The 13,734-nt window shown below is 38.1% G+C and overlaps 1 protein-coding gene across 23 annotated transcripts in view; it reads right to left on the reverse strand.

Moving 5' to 3' along the window:
- SOX6 (SRY-box transcription factor 6) overlaps positions 1–13,734 on the reverse strand; it is a 382,016-nt gene that overhangs the window by 91,930 nt on the left and 276,352 nt on the right. For 18 of the 23 annotated variants that reach the window (XM_068400308.1, XM_068400301.1, XM_068400306.1 and 15 more), the window contains 3 exons: positions 11,949–12,072; positions 6,353–6,451; positions 3,228–3,307 (listed from right to left, as the gene is read on the reverse strand). In XM_068400308.1, coding sequence (XP_068256409.1) covers positions 3,228–3,307; positions 6,353–6,451; positions 11,949–12,072 — 303 coding nt within the window. The remainder of the gene's footprint in view (positions 1–3,227; positions 3,308–6,352; positions 6,452–11,948; positions 12,073–13,734) is intronic. The other 5 variants (XM_068400320.1, XM_068400312.1, XM_068400321.1 and 2 more) reach the window with 3 other exon arrangements.

Here is a 13,734-nt window from a genome sequence, read left to right on the forward strand (position 1 = left end):
AGCAACACGCTTTTGTTATGCACATGCATCAGAACCTGTTCACACATCACTATGCACACCTGCTACAGGTGTATTTGGTATATATCTGTAAACAATTTAGCAGAAGGCTGATTTGACAGGATTTACTCACAGTTGTTTGAAGCCGGAGGGGTGAACAGAAATAGCTTGGTCCTTCTTCTTAGACCATACCTAGAGAACTGTGCCCTCATCAGCAAGACCCTCCCTCACACCAAGAGTCCTAACAAGGCTTGGTCCTATCAAACATATTGTTTAAATCTTGGCCAAGTTGTTGAGGAAACTGGCGAGATGGGGTTGAACTGTCAATGGTAAGTATGAAACACAGAGTTTTAAGTCTTTTTGTCAAAAACATCATCACCCTCATGAGATCAATATACAGATAAAAAAGAAGCTATCTGATGTCAACCCAAAGCAGAGCAAGCCACCACTTCAGGAACACAGATGGGCATAAACGTGGTAATTACTACTTTATTTCAGGATACTCAAAGCTACAACTGAATATTAATGGTATTTTACCACTAGCTGATCAACGTGATGTAAAATCTCAAGAGTAGGTGGGTCAAACAGATCTATGGCTGAAGGAGAACTTAATTTTTTTTTTTTTAATGCAAGGCCCATGAGAGTGAAACTAATTACTTGAGAAATTCCCAGATATAATTTCAATAAAGTTTTTTAACTCATGGAGATACATAATCCATTGGTGAACACAGACATACAATTCAGAGAAAATCCATTTTGATACCAATGTGCTAAATATCTTGAATAAGATGGGCAAATCATTAATTACAAATTGCCCACTGAAGAAACATCCTCTGTGGAATAATTGCTATTGTTACATGAGGTACCTGGGAGTAAATTGTTTTCTGTGCTATTAGATTCAGAACTTCCACAGAAGTTATCCTAACACACAGCAAGATGAGAACACGAAACTGCTGCTAGCTCCTACCTGAAGCATGATCATCCCCAAAAAAAACATAAGTGAAAAAAGAGGAGACATTGTAAGATTGAAACTGACAGAATTTCCACTGCAGCTGGATATAGATTATGGAATATAATTTTGGAACCAATAATAATGCCCCAGTAAAACTGAAATGTTAGAGCTACTGCAAAGCTTTTTTTAATTGAAATAGCTTTCCCTCCCCAAGTTCTCCAAACATCGATATCACACACACGCTCACATGTAGAAACAAAACCAAACCTGCAAATGAATTAGCTATTTCTCCCACTGTCTGAAAGGAACAGAGATTAGTTTTGTGATCAGTATTTTTACGCACTTGGGACATACTCAGATACCATGGTCACGGCATTCACATAAATAAATAAGTGGGTGGGGTGCATGGAAGGAAGGAAGCAAAACAGAGAAAGAAGGGGGAAGGGAAGCAAAGATGGAAAAATGAACTGAAATGCTACACCCTTAGGTCTTCATGACATATCAGGTATAACAACAAATTCCCTCCAACAAACACACCCAAATAAGTGTTCATTTAGGGAGCACTTAGGGAATTTACACAAAGAGAATATTAATAGTAGGAGTAAATAAAATTTAGTTCAGCCAGTTTGACAATCAGATGAGCAGGTATCAACTGAAGATTAAGTACTCTATTACTTAAGCTCTTATTACCATGAAACATTAAAGGTTTTGAAATCCCATAAAGGTGAAATTTGAATAAAATAGGAAGGGGGGGAACAAACAAAAAAACCCTCTTTTACAACAAATACATCTGAAGGGAAATTTGGGCTCCTCAAGCACTCAAATGTTTCTGAATTTATTAGCACCACTTTCTTTGCTGGTTGTTTTCTCTCTAATTGTGCTCGTCATGTTTAACAGCTCAGTATAATTTCTGCAAATTAATGAAATTGTGCTGTTGCTGTAGGTTCTGATCAAGGCTGATATGCAAATAGATCTGTGGGTCAAGCTACAAATGGATCTTGTAAAAGAACAGAATTGGGAATGTCTGTGGCTCAGATCCTGTTTCTTTTGCAGTTGAACAGTTTTTATCCTTTCCTGCCTTACAGTCTTGTATAGGCCCACTATTTGTTGTATTGCATTTCAAAGGTAGCAAAAATAGTCTCTCTGTTCAAAAAGTTGATTTCTGAAGTATTTTCTCAACTAAACCTAATGAGACTTTTGCTTCAATAAGTGTTTACATACAGATTTTGAAAGGATACCTGCTATTTTTCCTTTTGAAAAACTCTCCTTTGGTCTGAAGCCCGTCCAAGGTACAGTCTTAACATAATGCTATCATAACCCAAAAGTATTTTGGGACATCTTTCCCTGCAGTGTCAGGGTGTTCTCTGGTTTGCTTTGGTCCCTCTGGAAAATTATATAATTGCAGAGGGGTAAGCAAAGTAGATATTTGGATATTAACATGGCAGTACTTTGCTACTCCAGGCACAATTTATTCCTACCTCAGATCTGAACCCAACTCTAACCTAACTCAAACAGGGGTTTCAAAGGTTTACTTGCAAATAGTTACATGCATCTTTAATGGCCTTTCTTCTCATGTTCACTGTCACTTCCTTTCCACACATTTTAACTCTGAAAGCTTTTGACTGTTTCTTCATTATTTATGACATTGTTGTGTCTTTTCTTGTGAAATTAAAAACTTCTTGCCACAAAAAGCTAGCTAATGATATGGCACATAAATCTTTCTTTCACAACACTTCATTCATGTATGCCAAAAATAAATAAATGACCAAACCAAAGCTCCTGACCATGCTTGGCATCTGACCAGCTTAATGCACGGAAAGGTTGAGATTACCTAAAGACAGAAGCTAAAAGAGTTTGCAATTTACTGTATTGTCAGCACCACAGTGTCTGAAAAAAAAGAAAAAACCCCAATAACACACATTTGTTTTGATACACCCACTGCTCCAGTTAAAGGTAGTGCACTGCAGCTACAGGGGAAAGACTAAATGAAAATAAAGTACAAAAAGATCTTTGAACATATATCAGCTGGTCATATAATTAAAAAAATACCATTAACTCTGCCGATATAAATTACACAGTTCAATGTCTTTCACTCACAGTATCAAGGTTGGCCGCACGTTGCTATATTTGCAGTACCGTAAGTACATAAGGTGTTAAACCTCCTGGGCTGTGCTCAAAAATTATTTAACATTCAGACTGTTATTTAGCATACAGCTGGTTAGCAGTTTTCCCCTAAAATATTGGCTTCGATCCCACAATTTTTTGTTCTGGCACATACCTGGAGCTGTAAAGGGCTGAGTCCAGAAGCAGCAGCAGCTGCCATTGTTGATGGAATGAACTGCACAGGGTAGTTATCACCTGTTGGGAGAACAATGCGTGCAGGTTCAGACAATGAGCAGAGAATAGCAGCAGACAAGTGCAAACATGGACCTAGGATTGCCTGTGCTCCGCAGCACTCCTCTAAGCCTAAACATCTGCAAAAACAAAAGGCTTCGCTGGGCATGGACTTGCCATGCTCCCTTGGAACTTTTTTGTTAGCAGATACCTGGTAGGCAAACTGGCAAAACGTAGATGTGATACTCGTGATTTTCATTTTCAAAAGCAAACGTTCAAATCAAGCGTGTAATCTTGGCCACAAAATGGGCCTTAAGGCCACAGACACACAGACAAAATACCCCAGGAAACCCCAGTGGTTCCCAGAGGAAAAAAACTGTTGTCACCACGTGTTTCTTGAAACAGGAGAAATTTGTTATAATCCAAGAAATTTCAGCCCTGTTTAATGCAGGGTGATTTCTTTTCAGTATTGAGTGGCTCTTTCCTGGGAAAGCTACCTAGTTGGCTCAACACAGGTTGAGGTTGTTTCTCATTTTGCTTTGAGGTTCTCTGTCTTGGAACATCTCCTCCAAGGTAGCCATAGAGAAAAACAAAATTAAATCACTTTTTAAAATAGCTCAAAATAGAATTTTAACTTTCTCTTAGGTCTGGGACCCTACTGAAGTTGATAGATTAGGTGGTTGTTCAGTTACATGAAGATTCAGGGACTAAAATTTCTGTGTTCTGTTCACTGGAAACTGAAAGTGTGTGCCCTCTGCATTGAGAGGACAACAAATACTCTAGAAAATAAGAGATACTATTGACCCAAAATAAGCATTGCAACATTATATTTTATAGCATCTATGGGTGTTCCCACTCCTAGGTCACTGCAACAATGCACCACACAGTGCCACTAAGACTCTTAGTCAACATAAAGAATGAAGACTGAAATAATTTAGCAGTGTAATCTGTAATATAAAAACTAATACAGTGATGGATAAATTACACAGTAACTATGATTTAATGGAATATCACTTTGGCTCAAGCTACTTATTTAAAATCAGTATTATGTACTATCTGTAGGCTACATTTTAACAGGCTGCTTCTCTGTACATTTTTGAGATTTACAATAATCAGTTTGTTTTACATGAACTTTTCCACACTGAAAGCAGTATGGAGCAATGAGGGAAAACACAGAAATCCAAAATAATATAATCAGACATTCCAAGAGTTAGATTCTTTCTGTCAGCCCCCTCAAATAAATAACAATAGCTGAAGTCTTTGCAGTCACTGGATTCCTCAGAACTCTCCTTTTTTACCACCTGAAGTGCTATTGTATTCAGCTCAGTTTAAATATTAAGTAGTTTCACTTTTTTTTAATAAATTGTACATGTCTAATCCACAAGGTTTCTTTGCATCATATCCATAATACCTCATCAGACCATTGAGCACAGTATGCGTTTGTACACAGCCCAGTAACAATTGGATTCTGATTGCATATGGAGCTCTGCTACAATGCACTCACTAACACTATATTGTACTGGTGTCCTATGGAGTAATGTTCAAAATATCTCCTCTTATTTTCCCCCTTCCATGAGGTTGATTTTAGTTTGCAATGATGTTGGTTTTTTTCCCTTTAAAAAAAAAAGCAACAAAAAAAAACTAGATCCTTTTCTTAAAATACTAAAGTTGTCTCTTTATGGTTAAATAATTCTACTCATCTCTTTGATATTTATAAGAAATTGTCTGAATAAATAAGATCCTAATCTAAGTTAAATAATGTTTCTTTCAGAAATATCTTACAAGGTTTTAAAGAAATCACAAAGATGTTGAATTAATGATGCTTTAAATGGGGGGGAAAATAACCATCCGAGTTATCAGCATGGACTGCCTTGCAGAACATTTTGGAGGCATTCTTTCTTTAAATATCATGAATTATTCATTCCTGTTCCACAGAGCAATCTCTTCTTTCTCCCTCCCCCTCCACATACACTTTTTAAGTTCAATACCAGTTGCTTTATTTGTACTAAAACATTTTCCATGTCAAACATATTTTTAAAAAAATCAAACTCTAGAAGAATTCCCTGCGGCACTCCTTTTTCACAGCTGTCATGCTCCTACGGTTTGAAATAGCTGGATATTTTATACACACACACACGCGCGCGCGCGCGCGCACACCCACACACACAGTTTTTGGCTTCACAGTTAATTTAACAGTATCTCTACCACACCCTGTAGTGTTCTTTTGCTCACCTGCTGGCTACAGTTCTTTCTTTTGTTCCAGGAAAAATAATTTTATAGTTATGCAATTTATTTGTTATTAAAACATAATACTGTCCCTTTTCCCCTTCATTTTAACATGTTAAATTATGGCTAAGTCCTGCTATGTTAGCAGTATCTTTGTGCTGAGAACAAAAATTAATACTCACTCAGCTTTGGAGTACTTTGCTGACACCAAGGAGTAAAAGCAGAGTAAAGGTACTTTTTTTTTCCCTTGAGGAAACTGAGCATGCAGGGAATGGACTGGTTTAAATTTTTAATTACAGAAGGTACATATTTCCCCCTCTCATCTTCTCAGTGCAAGAACGGATCAAGCACCTTCTCAGTAGCTGTCTTGGCAAGAAATCAGTCAATGCATTGTAGCAATTTTTTTCAAATTTGTTTCTTGATTTGGAATGCTTGCGTGAGGATCCATTCTTTTAGATTTGTACAAAAGGCAGCAGAACATGTTCAAACAGGTCTGCTTTAGGTACCGGTGTGTGCTGGCCTTTGATTACCAGGAGTGAGAAGAATGCTGGAAGAAGAAAATCTGTCATGTTTTGCAAACTGATCTCTTCAATCTCCTTGCTGTGCTGATTGTCTATTTACATTTGGCTGCTGTTGTTTATATATAAATTGGTGTTTACAAGCCATGGAAAAATATGCCAGACTTCTGTTTCATTTATCAGGTTGAGCAACATTTCCAAATGAATAAAAGCAGCAAGCAATTGTACCGTGCTATTCTACATAGAAATAATGTAAATGTTTCTTTTTGCCTTGGATGAAGCAATGAAGCTTAGTGGACTTTATTTATAGGATGTATGGACTTACTTTCCAGATCCAAGCTTTGTGAGCTGTGAGGAAAGATGGACGTCTGGCTCTTGTGAGACTCAGGGTAGGGGGAAGGTGTTGCCTTATTACCCATCTTTCCTAAAACACAATTGTAAGACACAAGCTGACTCATTTGACTTACAAAATTTTCCATTTGATGATGGTTTCACCATTTTGGGATTGTAACTTAAAATCTGTCTCTTCATGCATGGATCTCAGACTGCCACTTGCACACTCTCCAGTTGTACTCACAGAATAACAGGAAACAGAGCTGGGAGAGATGTAAGGGATCACAAATTCCAGGGCCCTACACTCCCAGGCATAAAGAACAGAGCGAGGAGAGTGTACCTCTCCTCAGGGTGTTGTCAGCATAAAGCAAGGATACAGATGCCCACTCCTGCAGTATTCCCACACAGGGCATGCATTTTGTTTGTGCAGAGGCATCAGGTCTGAGGAAGAAGTTAACAGAGGTAACTGGCTATGAAGCATCTCTCCTGTCCGATGACACTACCTCAGTTCTACCTTTGTTCTGAGCAGGGTTTGCCACAACACTGCCTTATTGCCATCCTCATGTTGCAGCAGAATCAGTTGCCCCAACAATTGCCTGTCTATGGGTAAAGAACTTCAGTGCCAAATCCAATTGAAAATATTCAGCTGCCTACTACCACTTCCAGCTCTTAACTTGACATTTAGGAGTGAAGCACATACGGACTGCTACAACAAATCCTGAGGTTACAAATTCTTTGTTCCAACCAGTAAAACCCAACAGGGAACACATGACAGACTTTAACTCAGTCCTGGGGAATTTCCATTAGAACCAGACTCATGCAGCACCTCTGCCATGCAAAGATACACGGCCAACTCAGTACATAGTTGATTTGATGTACGCTTTCTGTCCTCACCTGCCAAGAGGAACAGCAGCCTGCTGAAAATAGAGTACTGTGCTACATAAAATTTAAACCACCTTACAGCTTTAGGAAAAACTTCTGAAAGGCCTGTTCCAAATGGAAACTGCAATGATGGATATCAGTGAAATCCAGCAGATGTAAGATGATGTTAGTCATGTGGACTAGCTACTGTAATCAAGAATCAAGGAGTTTAATTTGTTTGTTGACAAATATTTCACAGTACTGGAATGTTCTGAGGTCCAGCCGGATGACAATAAGCCTGACAGTTTTGCTTGTCATGCTTTACCTAATGTTACTTTGATTGATTTCAAAGGAGTTACTGTTGATTTGCCCCAATGCAAGTAGGAACAGAACCAGACCAAAACGTTGGCTCCATTTCTCACTATTTTTGCCTCCAGCCTTGGAAAACAGTCTCCATTTTCACATTTCATTGTATTGCCAGCATAGCAAAATCTCTTGTAAATTATTTTTGTGTATAAAGGAGAACGATCTAGGTAGACTGACAGAAGTTGTTTCTTAGACATTCTAATCATGGTCTTTATATACTTTATGCATGAAATATGAAGAAATGCTTGAAAATACACCGCAGCATATCATTCTACAAAACCTTTTAAATAGATGTTTATGATCTCCATACCTTAATGTCTCTATTTTCAATAATCTTTTCCAGAGATACTTTCCACATCTGGTAAAGAACTGATATAACACAAAATATTTGCAGAAGACTACCAAGCAAAAGTGAACATTCACTTCCAAGTCACATGGAGTGCTGTTATGCAGCCAGCATAGAGAGTGGCCCTCCCACTCTCTGCTCAGAGCAAACCATAGCTCTGTTTGAGCTCTGCTCCAAGTATGGTCTGGCTCCTGCCCAGCATTACTCTGTATCTTTACCCTGTCGTCATCCTGCTTCCCCATTCCCTCTTACCCATGAAACTTGAAGGAAGTAATACTTAGGCACTGCAAGATGCGAGAGGGAACTGTCTTCCTCCTTATCCCACTCACTGTCTTCTCCTTTTGACCCAGGGCACTAATGGGGACACGCTAATCACATTCAAGGATACTCCAGCCCACTAACTTTTCATGGATGCATGTGGTTGGTTAAGTGAAGGGAAATTTGCACTGGGAGAAGAGGTATAATGGTACTTATGTTACCCACCAGTTTCAAGTAGTAAGTATAGTGGTCACAGTCAGAAAGCCAGCGCAGTTGCTTTGCTGTACTTGGAATGCAAAATAATTATATTAACTGCATAGCATCTCTGGGCAAGTATTCGCTTCCTAACAGCTGCCACTCTCAGCTTCCCACTGGAATAAGTGGCAACCCCCAGAACCAGGCACTCTACGAGGTTCGTCAAGTGCCTGCAGGTCAATAGTCACAACACTCATTTGAGATGCACAGCGCCCTAAAGTTTTAATTAATCCGGTATACAGTATAAATACTGAAATATGTATAAAAAATTAATTAGGTGGTCTATGCAGCTCTGATTTCTCAATTACTACTTACCATGCCGGAAAATTATATTACATGACTTTGAGATACATAAGGAAGCATGGGACTTTGGGGATTTTTTTTTCTAATGTAATTATTACTTGTCATCAGCACTTGCTAACTTCGGCCTTTTTCATCTCCTAGAGCTCCAAAATATGGGGGAGAGAGTTACAGCCACCTCATGTTATAGATCCTGCCAGGCAGTAAGAAACTCTGTCCTGTCAGGCTTTAGTACAAATCAGAGCTGTATATCAGCAATTCCTCGAGGTTTCTATTCATAATGACCTTCTGAGCTCTGGAGTTCAGGAGCAACTAGGGCATGTGCTGGAAGCGCCTCAGGACCTTCTGAATTCTCCTCTCTTCTAGCAGTCCTTCCATTGAGAGCATGACCTAGTGTAGTTTATTACAGGAATACCATTTTCTTACTTCAAGGCATAGAGGTTAAGTGCAGATTTGCAACAGTACTCAGTAACTGCTATCTTGGTATTGAACTAAACAGCCATGAAATTGGTTCCCACTTAGCCCATGAAGATATATCTGCATGGACATGTGCACATAATCATACCCCTGCTTGTACACCAAGGCAGGACTTCTCATCTTGGCTGCACTGTCACACTAACACTGATCCGCCGCTTCCAAGTCGGAGCTGGCTTATACCTAGCCCATTTTGTGGGCAAAGCAAATTAAATGACTGTGCACACAATATTTGACATTCCCTAAATGACAGTCAGTTTCAAAAGTACTCAGTTCCCACAGTTCCTATTATTGAAATCCCTCTCACTATATTTTCTGAATGTCAAGGCAAACTGGCAGTATCAAAACTCAGTCTTGCCCACATCAAACTAGAGTAAAATGAAATAGAAACTAAATAGGCAACCAAAAAGAAAATGGTGAGTATCTGAAGGGTTAATCCATCTCCTATCTTTCCTCAGAAGTATAAGCAAGTCTAAACTGACAGTTCTAGAGGTGAAAGTTTCATTTCTCACAAAAGCAGAAGAGTACAGGTAGTAGCAGTCAGGTTCATAAATATTCCTCAGAAATGACTTTGAAGAACCCTCTCTATGAAAGAGTGTAGCTTAATCTCCAGTTTCATTAATTCCTTAACTACTGTGCCGAGACTGCCAAAAATAGGAATTGATCAATACCAAGTGTAGTTACGGCAGGTTTTTTTATCATGGTGTTTCTCCAACAGAAACTACTAACCTGCCTGACTACCTTTTTCACACATGCTGTAGAACTTAATAAATATATAAAAAATATAAATATCCTAATTTATTGCAAGCCACTGGATATAATCAGATCATTGTGACTTCTGGTCTTTACTAGCATCAGCTAGATATAAACCGCTAACATACCAGCAAACAGCTTAGCTGTGTTCTGAGATATCTAGGCCTTGATTTCTGCCTCCACTTCATTCTTTTAACATTTGTTATAGATCTCTCTTTCTGCATTCTGGTAAGTAAAAAAATGCCCTAAAGTTGTATCACCTTCTACTATGAGGTCAATAGGATCACAGGTAAAGCAGTATAAGCTCAATAAAGTGTTAGGATAGGTACTGTAAGGAACACTTTAGAATAAGTGCAGAAGTCTGTTCCTGTGCAAGAAATCACGCTGGTACTCTTCCTCCCAAGTCATTATTGTACCAAGTAGACTACAGAGCCAAAATCAACATGACGTGATTTGATATATCACCTTTCAGGGGGAAGCACAACCAACAGCTTAATCATTAATAGTCACTATTCAGAAAGCATCTCAGATTAAAATGGGAGAGGCAAGGAAATGAAAGCACATGCTTTCTCTTGTCTGTGAGAAGAAAGGTATTAGCCAGGGTGTCATAGACAATTTCCACAACTGGCAACTCTTATGTCTTTGGAGGCAAAATATTCTTCACTTTGGTCACCAACTGTTGTGAGGTGGTGATGTGTGTGAATAACCATCATCCTGTGCCATCTAGAGCTAGCTGCCTTTCAGAGCTCCATTAACTGGTTCCTGTATACAGTGTGCCAGTTTGTCAAATTGGAAAAGAACTTTGAGATTTTTAATCCTAAAAATAAGACAATAACTGGACAAAGATTCTGTGTTTAAAGAGGAATGTCTCTAGAGTAAAGAGACAGAAGGGAGTGGGACAAATGGAAATGTTTGTTGAAATCCTGCTTGGCCTCACTTCATCTAATATTAAGTAAACTTGCTAGAAAAGATCTTAGGTTCAACCTGGCTTTTAATTAGTATGCTGTTTACATCATCTGTTATGAGTCTTTACTTTGTATTTGACCCTGCTCCTGCTGCAGTCAACAGCAAAAACATCAGTAACATCAGTGCGAGCAGGATCAATGCTTTACTTTGTACATTTTATATTTAATGTCAAAAAAAAAGAAACTGGTATTTATGTTTTGTAGTTATTAGTTATCAGGTTAATATGCTAAAGGCAGCTTGACAGGGAATACTATTAATGAGCAAAATAAGGTTGCTGCTTCGGGACCGAGGTCACTTACAAAGAATGTACAAATGAAAATAAGGTTGACTTTTATTTACTTAACTATCTTCCTACATTGAATTCCTTTGGCAACGTGTCTTTAAACATTTAAAGCCCTGTTTACAAGGAGGCTCTGAAAGTAGCTTCAAACCATTATATCCCTAATTGAATTCCCCAGGAGTCCTGTAAACTCGGAGGAAAAAAGAAAGAAATCATAACATTTGCTAAATCATCTCAAAACATATTTCACTGCAAGGTTATGTGACCTGTTACAAGTCTGAATGATGATTGGGATTGAACTACCGAAACCTTTTATTATTCAGATTGAAATCAAATAAAAAGTTGCCCATTTGAAGCCTGTTAATTAAATTATACTTCCTCTGACTTTTATCACTAATTAAGATTAAGAATTTTGGCACAAAAAAATGTAGCCTTTGTATAATGACACAGGGCAGAACAGATGCAAATTACTGGGCAAGCAGGCCAATATATTTAGAGCAAATGATTTTGTGGGAAATAAAGGTAAAAAAAACCCATGATGTTCAATAACCAATATTCCATCCACCTCCTTCAAACCAGAAGTTTTTTTTCAAGTGGAGTTGCAAAACTCCACATTATTTCCAAGCAGTTATGTCTGTTGTGTAACATCATCGATATGAGACAGACCACACAAGAAGCTACAGCTAATATCTTAAAATGTTAAATAGCTTCACATCCCTGTCAGCTTACCTGGCTTGTAAGTTATTCCTGGGGGGAAGAGGAATCCCTGCTGGGCTGCAGCAGCCGCTGCCAGCGTCCGCTGGTCGTGTGGAAAAATTGGGATCATGAGCGGAGGCATGTGACCCTGAACCTGCTAAACAGAAGAGAGCCTCTGATCAGAAATAGCACAAATTTGTCTTGACAGGTATTTCTCCTGTACTGATAGTGTTCTCGTGTTCACACAGTCCCACAGAACCTTCGCCTTAATGTAATCCCTGCCAATTTCACATTATCACATCAAAGCCCTCACTAACATTGTTTTCCCTCAGTGTCAAAGGTGTAATGGTCTCAGTGAACTGTACGTTTTCCTACTTCTTCCTGGTTCTCTTTTTTTTTTTTTTTTTAATTAATATTCTCTGTCCTCGCACAAGGTAAAAAGGTACAAAACCTTTCTAATATACCATAGGTTCTTTAAAATGAAGAGTGGTACGTATTTCTATTAATTTTTTACAAGTTTTCTCATCTTCGGTCACAGACAGCAGAGTGACAAGCATTTTAGAAGTAACCTAACGCTGCAGTAGCTACTTTGATGTTCAAATTTTAGTATCCTTAGGGTAATTTTAATTCTGAGATCTTACAACATTGTATTGTTCACATATACACCAACAACTCGGCTATGTTATTTCAAAATCTCACCACAGTATTAAATAGTCTTCTAGTCAACACCCCAGCTCTTAAGATTTAAGGCTCCAACATCTTGGCTCCCAATTAGACTAACATCCTTTGCCATGCACACCTCACTATAACATATAAATTGCTTGTCTGTCTAAGCAGGTTTATAGCTTTAAGCACTATCATGTAGCTTAGTAATTATGGAGCTGTATTCAGAGACCATTTCAGAATAAAACCTACTTTATCAAATTTAATTTGACCTTAATAAATGTATCAAAAAGCACAAACATGCAAAAGCAAAAAAATTCTTCATGTTATACCAGCATTTGCATCCAACTTATAGAAAATGTGAGATGTGATAGAATCGTGTCTGTTAAATCCGCATGATAATTTCCTAGTTCCTTAACTTATGCTACATGTGTTTCAGAGACAATGGCTAGGATGACAAGGAGTTTGTATTCATCATTCCTTAACCCCAGAAGTACCCAAGGGTTTGTCTGTGATTTTCCTGATTAGTAGTTAAGCAAACATATAATGGTTTATATATCAAAGCTAGTAAATGTAGGAAGAAATTGGGGTTTTAGGCAGAAAAAAAAATTTGCCCTCATCCTACCATAAATTGGTGGCATTAAATACTATTAAAAAGTTAAAGTACACTTCAAGCAATTTTTTTTTCATTTAATTCCTAAAAAACTTTTTTGGTCAAATCCCATATGTTGACCTATGACATTGTTTAAATAGTGCCAAATTTTCTTGTCATATCCCCATTACTTTCACAACCATTGATGCAGTGCAGAAATGCTACTGTGTGTGTCTATGAGGGTTAATTTACCAACAACTCTTCTCTTGGGAAAGCCCTAAGATGTAGGTTAATAAAGGTCAAGCAAAAAATAAACACTTTACAGTATTTTTTTGAATCCATTTCTCAGGAAAATCAACTTATAATAAAAAGGTCTTTGTGCAATTACTGCTATGGCATTGGGGCGTGAAAGAAACTAGCTTTGAGCAGCTATTTCTCTCATTTTAGCTGAGGTAAGCCTGGCTGTGCATTTTAGGATATGAGTTAAACTTGGTTAGATTGGAGTTGATCCCCATGTGCCCAGCACAGGCATTTACCTCGGATAAAACAGTGCTAGTTTTGCTC

Source organism: Nyctibius grandis, chromosome 4 (genome assembly GCF_013368605.1).
Source record: "Nyctibius grandis isolate bNycGra1 chromosome 4, bNycGra1.pri, whole genome shotgun sequence".
NCBI classification, from domain to species: Eukaryota; Metazoa; Chordata; class Aves; order Nyctibiiformes; family Nyctibiidae; genus Nyctibius; species Nyctibius grandis.